The 14,931-nt window shown below is 45.4% G+C and overlaps 1 protein-coding gene and 1 long non-coding RNA gene across 2 annotated transcripts in view; one reads left to right on the top strand and one right to left on the bottom strand.

The window, feature by feature from the left end:
- Positions 1-14,931, bottom strand: part of KCND3 (potassium voltage-gated channel subfamily D member 3) — a 250,682-nt gene that overhangs the window by 27,509 nt on the left and 208,242 nt on the right. The window contains exon 4 of the mRNA XM_075910074.2: positions 686-787. Coding sequence (XP_075766189.1) covers positions 686-787 — 102 coding nt within the window. The remainder of the gene's footprint in view (positions 1-685; positions 788-14,931) is intronic.
- The window catches only part of LOC112545088 (uncharacterized), a 99,023-nt gene that overhangs the window by 5,129 nt on the left and 78,963 nt on the right, over positions 1-14,931 (top strand). The gene's annotated exons all lie outside the window — the stretch shown is intronic.

Here is a 14,931-nt window from a genome sequence, read left to right as displayed (position 1 = left end):
ATAGTGTGTTAAACTATTGGAGCTGCTGGCTTGCAGTATGCAGCCATATAGTGCTGTCTCTTCACTGAGAAATAGGGTGAGAGTGAGCCTGTTTTGTGTGTGTGTGTGCACACTGGTGCGAGTGTGTGCGCACTCATGCTCTGGCAAAGGTGTCGGGTTGTGTATCATCCAGCCTATGGATTAGTAATGTAACAATTAGCAAGATCTTACCGAGCTACTTGTGCACAGCATGGCACTTGTTAATATGGTGTGGCACACTTATGAATGTAGATAGGTGTTTTTAAACAGGCGACTCCTTATTAAAGATAACAAAAGTGTCCTGGAGAGCTGGAATCTTACCGCAGATAAATGGGGACAGCTCCAGTGGCTTCAACACACACTAATGCTGTCATTCTGCCATTGTTAGCAGGATGGATTCTTTCCTAGCTCAAGAAAGAGCCCCAGAAAATCCCTCCCTCCCTCTCCAACTTTGCAGCTGAATTCCAGCTGCCTCTACATATATAGCCTATACAGTAGATTGTTGTGTAATTATAGTGTAGCACAACTCAACATGTGAAGCTGTCACACTGAATAACAAGCAATTAGGTATGTCTTTGTGGAGGGGGGAACAACCCAAACAGGGTTTGATTGGGATGGAGAACTTTTCAAACTCCAGCGTGAAAGGGATTATTTTCTCGGCACGTACCGTCAACTCCAAAGCTTCGTTCAGCAGGCCATTGCGCTTGCTGTGAAGATAAGCACTGGAACTGCCAGTTTTGGCCACTCGTATCCTTGCAAGCCGGGCTTTCTGTGAAGAGAAACAAGATTTATGAACATATTTTTACTTTCACACACCAAGCCAGCTGTCCCTGCTTTGCTAAAATAGGGGAAAACTGAAAAGAAAGTTTTCATGGAACCTGAATAGTCAGAGAGATGAAACAACAAGGAATTTATGGCTGGGAGAAGATCAACGCCCAACAGAACCTTTGCACTTCCTTCCTGCAACCCAGTTTGTAAAACTCAAATGATGGACATAAGGAAATCGGAGGACTCAAGACATTACCAGAGCCGACTGCTCACAACCGAGTGATAGCTTCCCTTAAAGAGTCAGTTGCTACCTACTCAAAAGTGCTAAGTGCTAGGAGCACCAACTTTGGTACAGCAGCTTCCTCTTATGTTAACTGAAAGCAAAGTCAAGGTCTGGGTTTGGTTGTGCAAGGACAATGGGAAGTACCTGGAATGGGATTGGTTTCCATAACACAGAAGGGGAGGGATGGGACAGTGATACTCCACAATGATCACTGGGGGTACCGAGTGCAGGGGGACAGTTATAATGCAGAGTGACCACAAGGGGGCAGTCGCACCAGGAAGAGAGTTGCCCTTCCCCATCCCAAACTTCTCCCCTTAGCCTTTGGCCACAGTGCTGGAGGGGGGCAGCCCCACCACCACAGCTCCCTGGGAACATTGCCAGAGCTGAGCAGTGCACCCCAACTTATGGAACCACGAGAGCCCTAGAGGCCGGAAATAGGAGCCAGCCAGGATTCCCACAATGGTGGCAGCTGGGAAGCCCAGGCAACAGTGGGGCCTCTGGCGGATGGAGGACCCCGGCCTGGGGAACCTGAACTCAGTGGCCAACAGCAAGAGCCCCATCTGGGTCTGCAGCAGGAGGGAGAGCCAGATCCTGGCAGCCAGAAAAGAAACCCAGATGTAGGCTGGCAGCTGGCAGGGGAGCATTGACCTTTCCTGGTCTGATAAATTCCCTGGTTTGGGACTGCTCATGTCCTGAGGGTGCGGAACCAGGGAGATCCAACCGTTAATAGGAGACTGAAAAAAGAAGTACATATAACAGGGCAGATTATTAATATACTCCATCTATGAGCTGATGGTCATAGATCAATAATTCTCTCTCTCTCTCTAACATAAACATAAGAACATCAGAAGGGCCATACTAGGTCTGACCAAAGGTCCATCTAGCCCAGTGTCCTGTCTGCCCACAGTGGCCAATGCCAGATGCCCCAGAGGGAGTGAACAGAACAGGAAATCATCAAGTGATCCCTCTCCTCTCATCCATTTCCAGTCTCTGACAAACAGAGGCTAGGGACACCATTCCTACCCAGTCATAAATTTATCAAGTTCTTTTCTGAACCCTGTTAAAGTCCTGGTCTTCATAACATCCTCTGGCAAGGAGTTCCACAAGTTGACTATGTGTTGCATGAAGAAAAACTTCCTTTTGTTTGTTTTAAACCTGACACCTATTCATTTTATTTGGTGACCGCTTGTTCTTATGTTATCTATCTAGCCTCTCCTTTGAAACTGTAAAAAACACTTTGTTCCTTCTCTCATCTGGCAGCAGTGCATGATTTTTAACTTGGATATATGGTAATAAAAGAATAATTTTCTCCAGAAAAATATATGCCCTCATAGATAGATAGAAATCTCTTTGCAGCAACAAATAAGTTATTCAAAAAGGAAGAAAAGATCTATTTATCGAATGTTTTCTTTCTTGTAATAAGTTACCCCTGCTTGGCCCATTTTTATCTACAGACCCTATCATTTCTAGTTAGAGGACTGAACTACATTATTGAAAAGTAGCACAGAGTTAATGTAAACATTTAAAGCCTCAATGAGATTCTATCATTAGGTGATCAAACAGCTTTTAACTCTTTCTCATTTGTCTATTCAAATGCTGTCTCTGTGAAGGGATTTGCTTTTATTTTTTTTAAAAAAGTTGTTAATCCAGTATTTATTGCTCAAGTTCCAATAAAGGTAAAGACATGAAATAATCAACACTATTCAAATTACTTTTTAGTCGGGTCTTAAAATACTGCATGATCTTTTAAATACAGAGATCACTAGGCTTTCCTTTCTAATTAGTGGTGGTTAATGGACATACACTGTAGCAAGAGTAAAGCCAAGCGATAAATACCTGTGATGGATCCACAGTGCATAATGATTCTAGAAAGTGTATTACTGTATATGCATGAGAGACTCAAACGCTCTGTGTTTGAAAGGTTTGCTTAACCTAATGAACTTTCATTTGTGCACACAAACCATTTCCCGAGCAAACACATGTGCCCGGTGCTATTCAGTGCAAAGACACAGACCATGAGATTCACAAGGGATTAGTAATTTTGAGCGTCCAGGTTGATGCACCTTTTTTCAGTGGGTGGATGTTCCCCATGAGCCCATTTGAGCATCCAAAAATGGAAGTATCCAAAAGTATCCAAGAATCACATTTCTAAATCCTGGCCACATTTCCAAGGATCCGCCTCCTCCCCCCCACACACACTTTTAACATTAAAGCTCAACATTGATTGGTGAAATCCTGGATCCCCTGAAACCAATGGTAGAACTGCCGTTAGTCACCATCCATCTAAGCTATCACCCAGTGTTCTTGTACCACAAGCCGGCAGCAGATTAGTTCACAACGTGCGATCTGACACCATGAGAGGATTTATGCATGACTCTGGCCTGCAATGTGCAGGAAGTCAGACTAGATAATCATGATGGTCCCTTTTGACCTTAAAGTCCGTGAGTCGAAGATGGCCTCTCTTTCCTGGGTTTCTCCTTCCTCACATCCTTTTCCTGTCCTGTTAAGCATTTTAATGACAGTAACCATGACAGCCGCACGGCACTGAGCGTTATAGAAGTCTTGGCAGGAATTGTCTGACTTGGGAAGAAGAGAGAAGCCAGGAAAACTGACCCTCAAACACTGATGAGATGTACTTCTTGGCGATGCTACCATCAAGAAGTATGCTGCCCTGGGACAAATCTGAATTGGACGTGGGAGTGAGCATGACTGGGATCCACAATTCCACACAATTTGGGAGCCCAATAAACCTCTCTTCCTAAAAATGCGGCAGGCATGTTCAAGGGGCCACTGCAATTGCTGGATCATCGCTTTGCACTACAAGCATTGCACCTGCTTTCCACCAGGTTGTTAGGATGTCGATATTCAGGCCTGCCTGTGAAAGGGTCTGAGACCTTATTCGTAAGCTAAGGCTTTTGGCACATTCCAAACTAGTCCAAAACATTCCTATTGAAGGAAGGCGCATTCCAACAATTTGGGGCTGAGATCTATGGCCAACAGATAAAGGGAAGAGCCTAGAAACTTAGGTTGATAGACGTCTGTCTGGCAGGGACCCAATCCCCAGCCATTGTTTATCTGTCTGGTGCTGTCTGGTTCTTTGATTCTATCTGTCTCCTGTATAATTAATTTTGTTTGGTGTAAACCAATGAAGGTGGAGGGATATAATTGGCTAGATAAATCATGTGCCAATGTCTTAGGGTTGGTTAGTTAAATTTCAGTGGAATGATTGGTTTAAGTATACCTGAAAATATTGCTATATATATTAGGGACACAGAGGAAGTAAGAGGGAGTGGGGGTGGGAGGGAAAACACAAGGGAAGAGGGGAAGAAAGGAAAGGAAATGAGGATCATGATTGCTGGAAGCTAACCCCCATAAACATCGAATTGTATGGACTTGGGGTATTGCTGTTCTCTGTTCACGTGAGAAAGACCAGGGAGGATGAATGGATAAGCCCTCAAACACAAGTTACTTCATATACACTCAAGCCTCTTTGTACATTTTCCTTGACTTTCGCAAAGGGTGTGGGGCATCCCTCCCCTGAGTTGCAGTAGGAGTAACTTTGGCCCAGTGATCTCTGTCTTTCCATTGACAGTGATGACAGAGGATGTATTTCCTCTGCGCTCCGGACAAAATGTCAGTTCCTTTGCTGCAGCAAGGATCCCCAATGGTTCCTTCTCAGATGCACCACAAAAGGTTCCATCCGCATCTTCTGCCGCTATCATTATCAGTTCAGTTATTTGTCAAAGTGGATTCAGTCTTGGGCTCCTGCGATGAACATTATTCCCTTTGCCTCCAGGCTAGCAGGAGATCAAATATTAATAGCTGTACGCTACACTGACTGCGGATGGTCCGTCTCGGAGACTCTGTTTGCTCTTCCTCCTTGAAACAGGGCCACCAGCTCACTAAATAATTAAGCCTCCTGGATTTCAGAGTTGGGAGTAGATGTTATTTAAAAGATCTTCAGAGGGGCATCAAGTAACCATTGCTGGGAAAAAGTGGAGAGTGAGAGAAGGAAGTCGTGCCCAAGAGTAGACCATGAAGGACAGTTACGAAGGCTGATGTGCTTGCGATCTTGTCTATGGGTGAAATTCACCTCTGTGCTGAGGCAAAGGGCTTAGTCATCATGTATGTCCCATGTCAGCCCCATGGTTCTTACAGGTCAGCAGGACATGGGTGTGTAAGCATGATGGGGCACGACGAAGGGCTTGGCAAAGGCACAATACAGACCCTGTGCATCAGAGTGAATTTCACCCTGTTGTGGCCAAGTGCTGCCCTGTGGAACCCCACTGCCCCTAGTCAGCTGTGTTCCTTTCACCGGAGTGGGAGTGAGCACCGACTGTAAATCATGCTCCAGGATAGAAAACAGGATATGCTCGGTGTTGTCACATGCAGTTAGATGCAACGGGCCGTTATAGGTGAATTTTACATTGATCTGTTGGTTCTGGCCAACCCTGACACTCAAAGTAAAGTCCGGAGAGGGCACAATTCCTATGAGCATGCTCCTAAAATGCTCGTGTGAACTATTTCCAGTCTCCACACAGGTCTGGGTACCCTCCACCACTGGGCGTTGTCCAGGCTGCCTCCTCCTGCCTGAAATTTAAAACAAAGCCCAGGCTTGTTCCTGGGCACACCTCTCCAGGCAGGAAATGCCCTGACTCCGGCATCCAGCTGAGCTGTGCTCCGTGTTGGACCCAGAGGTAGGGGCAAATGTGAGCAGCCTCATGGCTGCTCTAGTTCATGCAAGATAGGAAGTCACTGCACTAGCTACGGGTGTTGCTGGAGGACAGTGAGTTCCAGCCTGGCACCCAGCATGTGCCCTCCAGGGCAGCCTTGTCCCCAGTGACTGACGGTGCATGGGCCATGATTTAAATGTGTGCAATACACACAAAATGCAGTGAACAGATCTCTCCGACCCCACCCTCATCCTCTCCAGGCTGCCCACTCCATAGGCAGCCCTGAGTCAATGGCAGATAGTGTTGTCTGCTCCAAAGGCCGACAGATTTGGGCTGGGTCAGACCAAGTGGGGAAGTGAATTCCAGAGGCAATGACTTTCCGCTGAGAACAGTGGGGGTCACCAAATGAAATGAATAGGCAGCAGGTTTAAAACAAACCAAAGGAAGTTTTTCTTCACTCAGTGCACAGTCAACCTGTGGAACTCCTTGACAGGGGATGTTGTGAAGACCAGGATTTTAACTGGGTTGAAAAAAGAGCTAGATAAATTCATGGAGGATAGGTCCATCAATACTTATTAGCCAGGGTGGGTAGGAATGGTGTGCATCTCTTGCATCCATACAAAACCTCAGTGACTTCAGTATTGGAGCCCTAGGCATTTAGGTTTGCATTTAAATGCAGCTTTTGTCATATACTATTTTAAAAACTGGTGGGCTTGATTGTGTCATCCCCGACCCACGCATGCAGGTAAGGGAGGGCTCTAGCAGGCCTGGACAAGTGGAAGACCATGTATTTGGGTTGATTTGCTGCTAATGCCTTTAGGGAAGGTGCCTTCCTTCCTAATCTCGCCTGCCCTAATGACTCTCAAAGGGCAGTCAGGCAAGGCCTGGGATCGCAATTGTCTGGGCACAGTTATAGCGGAGAAGAAAAGAAAAAAGCAGCCCCCCTGGCGTGTGTGTGAGTGTGGAGGTGGTAGCAAGAGTTGCTAGGAAACCACAGGAGCTCAACATGCATATTACCAAATCTGGAAGATAATTCATTTGAAATAATAACAATAATAGGACAGCAATTTGCACATTAAGAGAATTAATTTGGCTTCTCTCTGCCTGCATTTGTCTCAGGGATCAGACGGAAAGGCAGGTGTCAGCGAAGGTGTGGATTCTTTCCCTAGGCCTTGGAGTGTTAAGAGGCAATGTGGCAAAAATGAACAGCACAGGGAGAATACTATGGCTTTTCTAAAACATTGTGTGGGTCTGCTTGGATGTTATGGTGAGGGGGGAGATATATCTACATAGACAAGCCTTGCATGATGGCAGTTCTCTGGCAGTCACCTTCCTACGCTGTCCACAGAGGTCAATAATGGAGTCGGAAGAAAATCAGGAGCACAGCCTATCCGAAGGAATAATATCTCATCTTCTATAGATGCATAGGACTGGAAGGGACCTCAAGAGGCCATCAAGTCCAGTCCCCTGCCCTCACGGCAGGACAGGAGTTTGTCTAATCTTCTCTTAAAAATCTCTAATGATGGAGACTACACAACCTCCTTAGGCAATTTATTCCAGTATGGAACCACCCTGACTATTAGGAAGTTTTAGGGAAAACTATTTCACCAGGGGCACATCTACACAGCAAGACAAAAGTCAAATTAAGCGATGCAACTTCAGCTACGTCAATTGCGAAGCTCAAGTCAAAATAGCTTAATTCGGCTTTTGGAGCTGTCTACCCAGCAGGAAGTCGAAGGAAGAGCACTCTTCCTTCAACTTCCCTTACTCCTCGTGAAATGAGGGCTACAGGAGTTGGAATAAAGTCCTCCGGCTCCCCATTATTTCAAAATAATGGCTTGCTGTGTAGATACACTCTTCATAATTTCAGAATAAAGTCAGTTATTCCGAAATAACACTGCTATATAGACACACACTAGGAAGGTGGGGAAGCACTGGAATGGGTTGTCTACAGAGATGGTGGAATCTCCATCCCTAGAAGTTTTTAAGGTGAGGCTTGATAAAACCTTGGCGGGGATGATTGAATTGGGGTTGGTCCTGCTTTGGGCAGCGGGTTGGACTGGATGATTCCTGAGGGCTCTGCCAGCCCTGGGATTCTATGATGACCTCTTGAGGTCTCTTCCAGCCCTAATAGTCTATGATTCTGTGATTCTATGATAAGAAAACACTCTTACTGGATTGCATGTTTGGAAAGTACCTATTCATTGTTCTTGTTGATTTCCATATATTCTAGGAGAGAATGATTTTATTCTCCGACATAAATCTTACTTGACAGATACCTGTGGTCTTCCAGATTTTCTGTGCCCTTGATTGGGAAGATACACTCCTTCTTACAGTATGGCTTGAAGCACAATACCCTGAGGTCTAAAAGAAAGCTCTTTATAACATTGGCACCAACAGTTGCGTCTTTTGTAACCATCCCAAACATGCAGAGGATGTCAAGTCTTGTGTGTTGGAGTCCTACTGCCAGTCCTACTCCCTTCCCACTGGGCTGGGAGCTGTTATTAGCATTATCCATCCCATCTAATTTTATCAGCTAACACCACACCAAGAATGTTCTTGGCAGAAAATAGAACTACACTGGCTAATTAACAGCTGCTCACACATTTCCCCCTCTAAATAATTAATGGTTTGAATATCTATAGCACTCTTGGTGTCTACACTCATGAGCGCTGCATTGAGCTACTCGCACAATAATTTTTGTTAAATTCTTTTTTTGGATCTAAAAGAAAGTCATCATCAAAGATAACCCAATGAAGGCTTTTAAGATGTGGTTTTCTAGCACCACAACATAGTATGAAAGCCAGTAAGGGCCAGATTCCCTTCTGTGTGCTTTAAGGGTCTGTAGTTCTGTTCTGCAGCTCTCTGGATCAGAATTGAGGCTTGCATCTGTATTCTAGATAGAAATTCTAGGTTTGCTCTTTGCATATAGAAAAAAATGTACCAAACAAGATTGGGGATTGAGAAAGCAACAGCTTCTGCCACCCTAGCTAGGGTATCCGAGTATACAGGAGATGGAAAGTACAGGCTTTTTTGTATTGCTTTCATTATATTAAGCCTTTCTTAAAATGACCTTAGTCTGCAACAACATTCAGGTCTTTCATTACTGTGGGATGCATGAACAGGAGTGTTGTGAGCAAGACACAAGAAGTCATTCTGCTCAACTCTGCACTTATTAGGCCTCAGTTGGAGTAGTGTGTCCAGTTCTGGGCACCACATTTCAATAAAGATGTGGAGAAATCGGATATAGATCAGAGAAGAGCAACAACAGTGATTAAAGGTCTAGAAAACATCAGCAATGAGGGAAGACTTGAAAGAGTTCCATTTGTTTAGTCCAGAAAAGAGAAGACTGAGAGGGGACATCAGAGCAGATTTCAAGAAACTAAAAGGTTGTTACAAGGAGGAGGGGGAAAAATAGTCTCCTTGACCTCTAAGGATAGCACAAGAAACAATGGGCTTATGTTGCAGCAAGAGAGGGTTAGGTTCAACATTAGGTAAATATTCCTAACTGTCAGGGTGGTTAAACACTGGAATAAATTGCCTAGGGAGGTTGTTCAAACTCCGTCACTGGAGATTCTTAAGAGCTGGTTAGATAAACACCTGTCAGGGATGATCTAAGTGATGCTTGGTCCTGCCGTGAGGGAAAGAACTGGACTTGATGACTTCTTGTCGTCCCTTCCAGTTCTAGAATTCGTTGATTCTATGATTAATATTGAAACAGAAAGAAATGTGTCGAAGACTTCCTTTCTCCTTAGCTGGAGACCAGAGTTCACATGGCTCTCTGGAAAAATAAAGGGTCAGATCAATAGGCTAAGTCTAAACTACAAGCCTCTTCCACAAGAGAAAATGCAAATGGAGTGCTCATTTGCATACCGTGCATCTCATTTGCATTTCCTCTTCCTTTCCCTTTTGCTCAAGAGGTTTTTGCACAAAAAAACGCTGTGTAGAGGAATAACGGCTCTTACCAAAAGGGGGTTTTGCACAAAAGGTGCTGTCTACACAGCACTTTTTTGTGCAAAAACCTCTTGCGCAAAATGAAAAGGAAGCGGAAATGCAAATGAGAGCACAACATATGCAAATGAGTGCTCCATTTGCATTTCCTCTTGCGGAAGAGGCTCGTAGTCTAGACGTAGCCATAGTGTAAGCCAGCAAAGCTCCGATAACTTCAGCTGAGGCTCTGACCTACTGCTGTCATTTCCCTGTTGCAGCTGGAGACTAGAGGACTGTGCAAAAATAAAAAGGAAAAAAGCCAAGAAATTCAAGGAAGCTATCGCATGTGGCGTGGAGTGCACACACCGATTATCTGTTCTACTTAGGATGCTGAGAAGCTGATATGACACCTTAAATGAAGCTGGAAAACAGGCTGGAGGGCGAAGTTATGAATTGCTACTGTTACATGTGTTGAGAGGAACAATAACTGTTTAGAAAGCAAATGTCCCCTATCATAATAGCCAGTTATTATCATGCCAGTCCTGGAACCATCTTAATGTTGCAACAGCCAGACAGCACGGTTATAATGAAGTGACGGAGGGGAACAAGTGTATTGCCTACACAACTCATCTCTTTGTTATTCTGACTTTTTGTCTTAGGGAAAAAAATGGAATTTTCCTGTGAACACTTCAAATCTTTACATTGAACCAGTTTTTGAGACAGGTTTAAACATTCACTCTTTACTGCTTTGGGTGAGCTGCAGTAGAGCTGCATATGGAAATTAAATTGTGTCGAGCTCATTATACTCCTATATAATTTGATAGAGCCACTTAGAGTCAGACCTTTATCTTATTTTCCATCTCTTCATTGCCTTCCACAGATGAAAGATTCCCCTCCACTCCTTTGTGATTCTTTTAATCTTATCTTACCCTTGGCTCTATTAAAGCAACAGAGCATCGTATCAAATGCAGAGTATCGTTTAATCTTTTCCAACGCAGAAGGACACGACTTGCAATCTATTTATAGAACAATACACAGACTATGGAATTAAGTGGGCCTCAGCTTTTCCACTAAGCACAGAGTGACTGATTAGAGAGAAAGATTTGAGTGCATTTAACATATGGAACTTTAAACAGTCCTCAGCAATTATATGATATTTCTTGTTTCCTTCCAGGCTACACAAGAACTGTAATAAATCAGGGCTGGATTCTGCCTTACGTATTTACACTGCATAGTGCCTGGCTCCTTGAATATTGATATCAATGGGATTGTTCAAGAAGTAAGATACAGGTTGAACCTCACAAGTCTGGCACCTTTGGGACCTGACTGATGCCGAACTAGAGAATTTTCTGAACCACAGGAGGTCAGTATTGTCTAGCAGCATCACCAACACTTCCACTGCTTGCTGGGCTGTTAGAAGACATTTAGAGGCAAATTAGAGCTAAGTAACAGCACAAAACATTGAGAGCCAGGACCGGTGGCTGTAAAGAAACTTTAGGGGGGCGGCAGGAAATTTGACCACACCCATGATCAGTGTGTCCACCCATGATAAGTGGACATCCAGCTCACTAAAATCACGCCGGACCATGGATGTTGCCAGACCAGAAAGTGCCAGGCTAGAGAGGTTCAACCTGTACTATTCTGCATGAATCAGGTTGCCAGGATCTGTCCCCAAACCAGTGACACTTTTCACTTAACTGTCTTCTCGAAAGCAGCTGCATACTTTACTGCATTATGAATAGTGCAGCTACTGCATTTGTTTTCCCATTAGGACAACTGAAGTTTCTGCCTGACTCTGACAAGCACAGGGCGATGACTATGTGTGTGTCAGTCATCTCTTTCTGCAGCTTTCTGAATCTTGCTTCCAGAGCGTCTTTCACATGAATCCCAGCCCTGCCCACAGATCGACAGAGTGTAGGTGAGCATACCACAATCCCTCAGGGTAGCCATTGATTGCAAGTGGACTGAAACAGTGCGGGGCAGGGGAGGGAGGATTCTTATTGCGGCCGCTACGGGGCTTGCGGCTTGCCTGAGCCAGGAAGAGGAAGGGGAGCTATGTGCCTTCTTACTTCTGTTCACTGTAATGAATTCCAATCCCCCAGTGTTCCCCCAATGTGGACTGTGCTCAACGGGTCTGACCCAGCCATGGAGAGCGAGTGTCTCTGCCAGGCCAGCATTCTTTGTCTTTTCTCTTTCTGGCCCTCCTTGCTGAGATGGGGGAGGTGACAAAGCTAAGAAAAGACTAAGAAAAGCTAAGAAGGGAGGCGGGGAGGCCTCATGAGAACTGAATTCCAGAAAATTACTTCGTCCCCCAGCCTGGCAATGACGCCAACAGATTTCAAGTGTCTGTGCGCAAAGTTATCTGGACATCCGACCCTCTCGCTGAAGGAACCAAATGCAAACCCTCAGCTGCCTTTTGCTGCCCACCATGACAACATGTTGTCTTAGAAATGCGGGGGAGGGGTTCTCTCATTTCTTTGGTGGCAAGCTCTCGTACACCCCTGTTCCTCCCAGTATAGCCGTGTCCTGGGATCTATTCATCTCATCCCATGCTAACATGACAGTTGCCTGCCCCAGTACAGCTACTGTGACTGGACCTGGCTGAAAAAAGCTGTGGAACGGCAGAGGGGACTCTAAGATGAGCGTGTGGTGGAGAGGGTCTGACACAGTCTGCTCTAGGGACTGGAGCTTTCCTCTGCCAGGTCAAACCCTTCCCGGAAGAAGCAGACATGGAATGACTGACCCTTGGGCTGCGCAACGCTACAGGGCATTTCTTATTTAGCGGAGAATCCTGCGCTGGCGGATCCCTATTGAGGGCGCACATTTTGTGTGCATTGCTGGTCACACTGACTCTTCTGGAAGAGCTACATAAAAGAGAGAGAGCGGTACAGGTGTGGGCAGTTCACTGAAAGAGCACCAGTTACAGGTGGATAAGACTTGCTCCAGAGTCGCCCGGTCTGTCAGAGCAGCTGTTATTCACCGCACATAGCAGCTCTAGTTTCTGCCTCTCTTCTTTCCGTGTCTCCTCCCTTCGCCTTCCAAAGGGGAAATAGTTGCAATGCTGGCCCTGGGGTCACACTCAATGAGAGGAGGAAACGGGTCCCAAAAGATGGACCCTTCTGTCCTGGGAGCAACTAGCACATCCCATGTTCTTATCAGAATAGCAACAAAAAACTGCCCCCCACTTCGCCGTGCATCGTTGAACACCCAGGGAGAAACCCGCCTCACATTCTGTGTGGGCCTCCAATTTGTCAGCAGAAAGCTCTAAGGTTGTCATGGCGACCCTTGTTTTTTGCATTCCAGCATTGTTACACGTTCTGACAAGAATGGCTCCTAATTGTCCTGACTCAATAGCTAACGAAGTTTATGCTTCTAATGTGGACGAAAATGAACTTGCTGCCTGCCGGATGATGGAGCCAGTGGACAATGGGGAAAGCTGCCTCTTGATTCTTGCTTTCGTTGAGAGGTGATGCTGAGTCCGGTCTCAGCACCTACACTTAGATGAAGAACAGGTGGCTCAAATTATCATCATGCAAGAGTCTGCATAGTAAACAGAAGAGATTTGCTTTACCACGGGTAAGCGGAAAGCTGGGTAAATATTTCCTGAGGAGCAATTCCTCCAGTGAATTTAGCTTCTTCTGTTTGAGCTGACTGCAATATCCCCAAATGATGATGATTATGTATTATTTGTATTACTGTGGCACATAGGTGTCACAGCTATAGCATAGAGGAGAGGCGCCGTACTAGCTGCTATCCAAATAGAACAAAAAGACAGCCCCTGCTGCATCACAAGAGCTCATACCAGGTTCCTTGGTACTTTATGCTGAGCATGTTAACTGTGGCTTGTCTTGGCAAGGCTTAGACAGTTTCAGGCACCTGACTCACTGCTGCAAAAAAAGCAGACATGATTCTGGGATGCATGAACAGGAGTGCTGTAAGAAGACACGAGAAGTCATTCTTCCACTCTACTCTGCACTGATTAGGCCTCAATTGAAGTATTGTGTCCAGTTCTGGCCACCATATTTCAGGAAAGATGTGGAGAAATTGGATAAAGTCCAGAGAAGAGCAACAAAAACTAGATTAAAGGCCTAGAAAACATGACCTATGAGGGAAGGCTAAAGGAATTGGGCGTGTTTAGTTTGGAAAAGAGAAGACTGAGAGGGGACATGATAGCTGTTTTCAAGTACCTAAAAGAATGTTACAAGGAGGAGGAGGAGAAATTGTTCTCCTTGAACTCTAAGAATAGGACAAGCAGCAATGGGCTTAAACTACAGCAAGGGAGATTTAGGTTGGACATTAGGAAAAACTTCCTACCTGTCAGGGTGGTTAAACACTAGGGCTACGTCTACACTGGCCCCTTTTCTGGAAGGGGCATGTAAATTTCACTAGTCGTCGTAGAGAAATCCGCGGGGGATTTAAATATCCCCCGCGGCATTTAAATAAAAATGTCCGCCGCTTTTTTCCGGCTTTTAAAAAAGCCGGAAAAGAGCGTCTAGACTGGCCCCGATCCTCCGGAAAAAGTGCCCTTTTCCGGAGGCTCTTATTCCTACTTCAAAGTTGTCTGGGGTAGGCGAACCCCCAGGGGATACGAGAAGCTTGTCAAGGGGGTACGGGGAATATTTGGTAAATAACTAGATTATCCCAATTGAAATATTCCAAAAGTAGTAGTGGTAGTGAAAAAAGTTGTGGATTCTAGAGTCTAGAATTTATTTCCTCTCATATTGAAAAGGGGGTATGGGAAGGTTTACTAAAAGCCAAGGGAGTATGGGGACCAAAAAAGGTTGGGAACCCCTGATCTAAATGGTGCTTGGTCCTGCCGTGAGTGCAGGGGACTGGACTTGATGATCTCTCAAGGTCCCTCCAGTTCCAGTGTTCTGTGATTCTATGAGATGAAGCAGACATCATCGACCATTACAAATCCTACTAATGGCGATACAGAATCAGCCATCTGGGAAGTGCAGCGCTGCATCCCTGCCAGGAGCAGAGAGGAGACCCTTTCACACGGGTGACTAAGGAACCACCAAAGGATGGGGGAGTTTTGTAAGGGTGCTCACTTCTCACCGCACCGCCACCCACTAATGAGTGCTGGTAGCAAAATGGGGTGTTTGCCTGGGGCTAGGGCAGATGTGCAGTGGGAATAGGGTCAGTGTTCAAATATGTGCACATGAGTTTTCAGCCCTGGTTCACCAGTTTGAATCCTCCCCAGGAATGAGAGGTTAGGGACATCTGTCCTATGCAGTTTGTGGAACGGAGAGCAGG

This window comes from Pelodiscus sinensis, chromosome 27 (assembly GCF_052426305.1).
Source record: "Pelodiscus sinensis isolate ZL-2025 chromosome 27, ASM5242630v1, whole genome shotgun sequence".
NCBI classification, from domain to species: domain Eukaryota; kingdom Metazoa; phylum Chordata; order Testudines; family Trionychidae; genus Pelodiscus; species Pelodiscus sinensis.
This window is presented reverse-complemented; position numbering and strand designations above follow the sequence as displayed.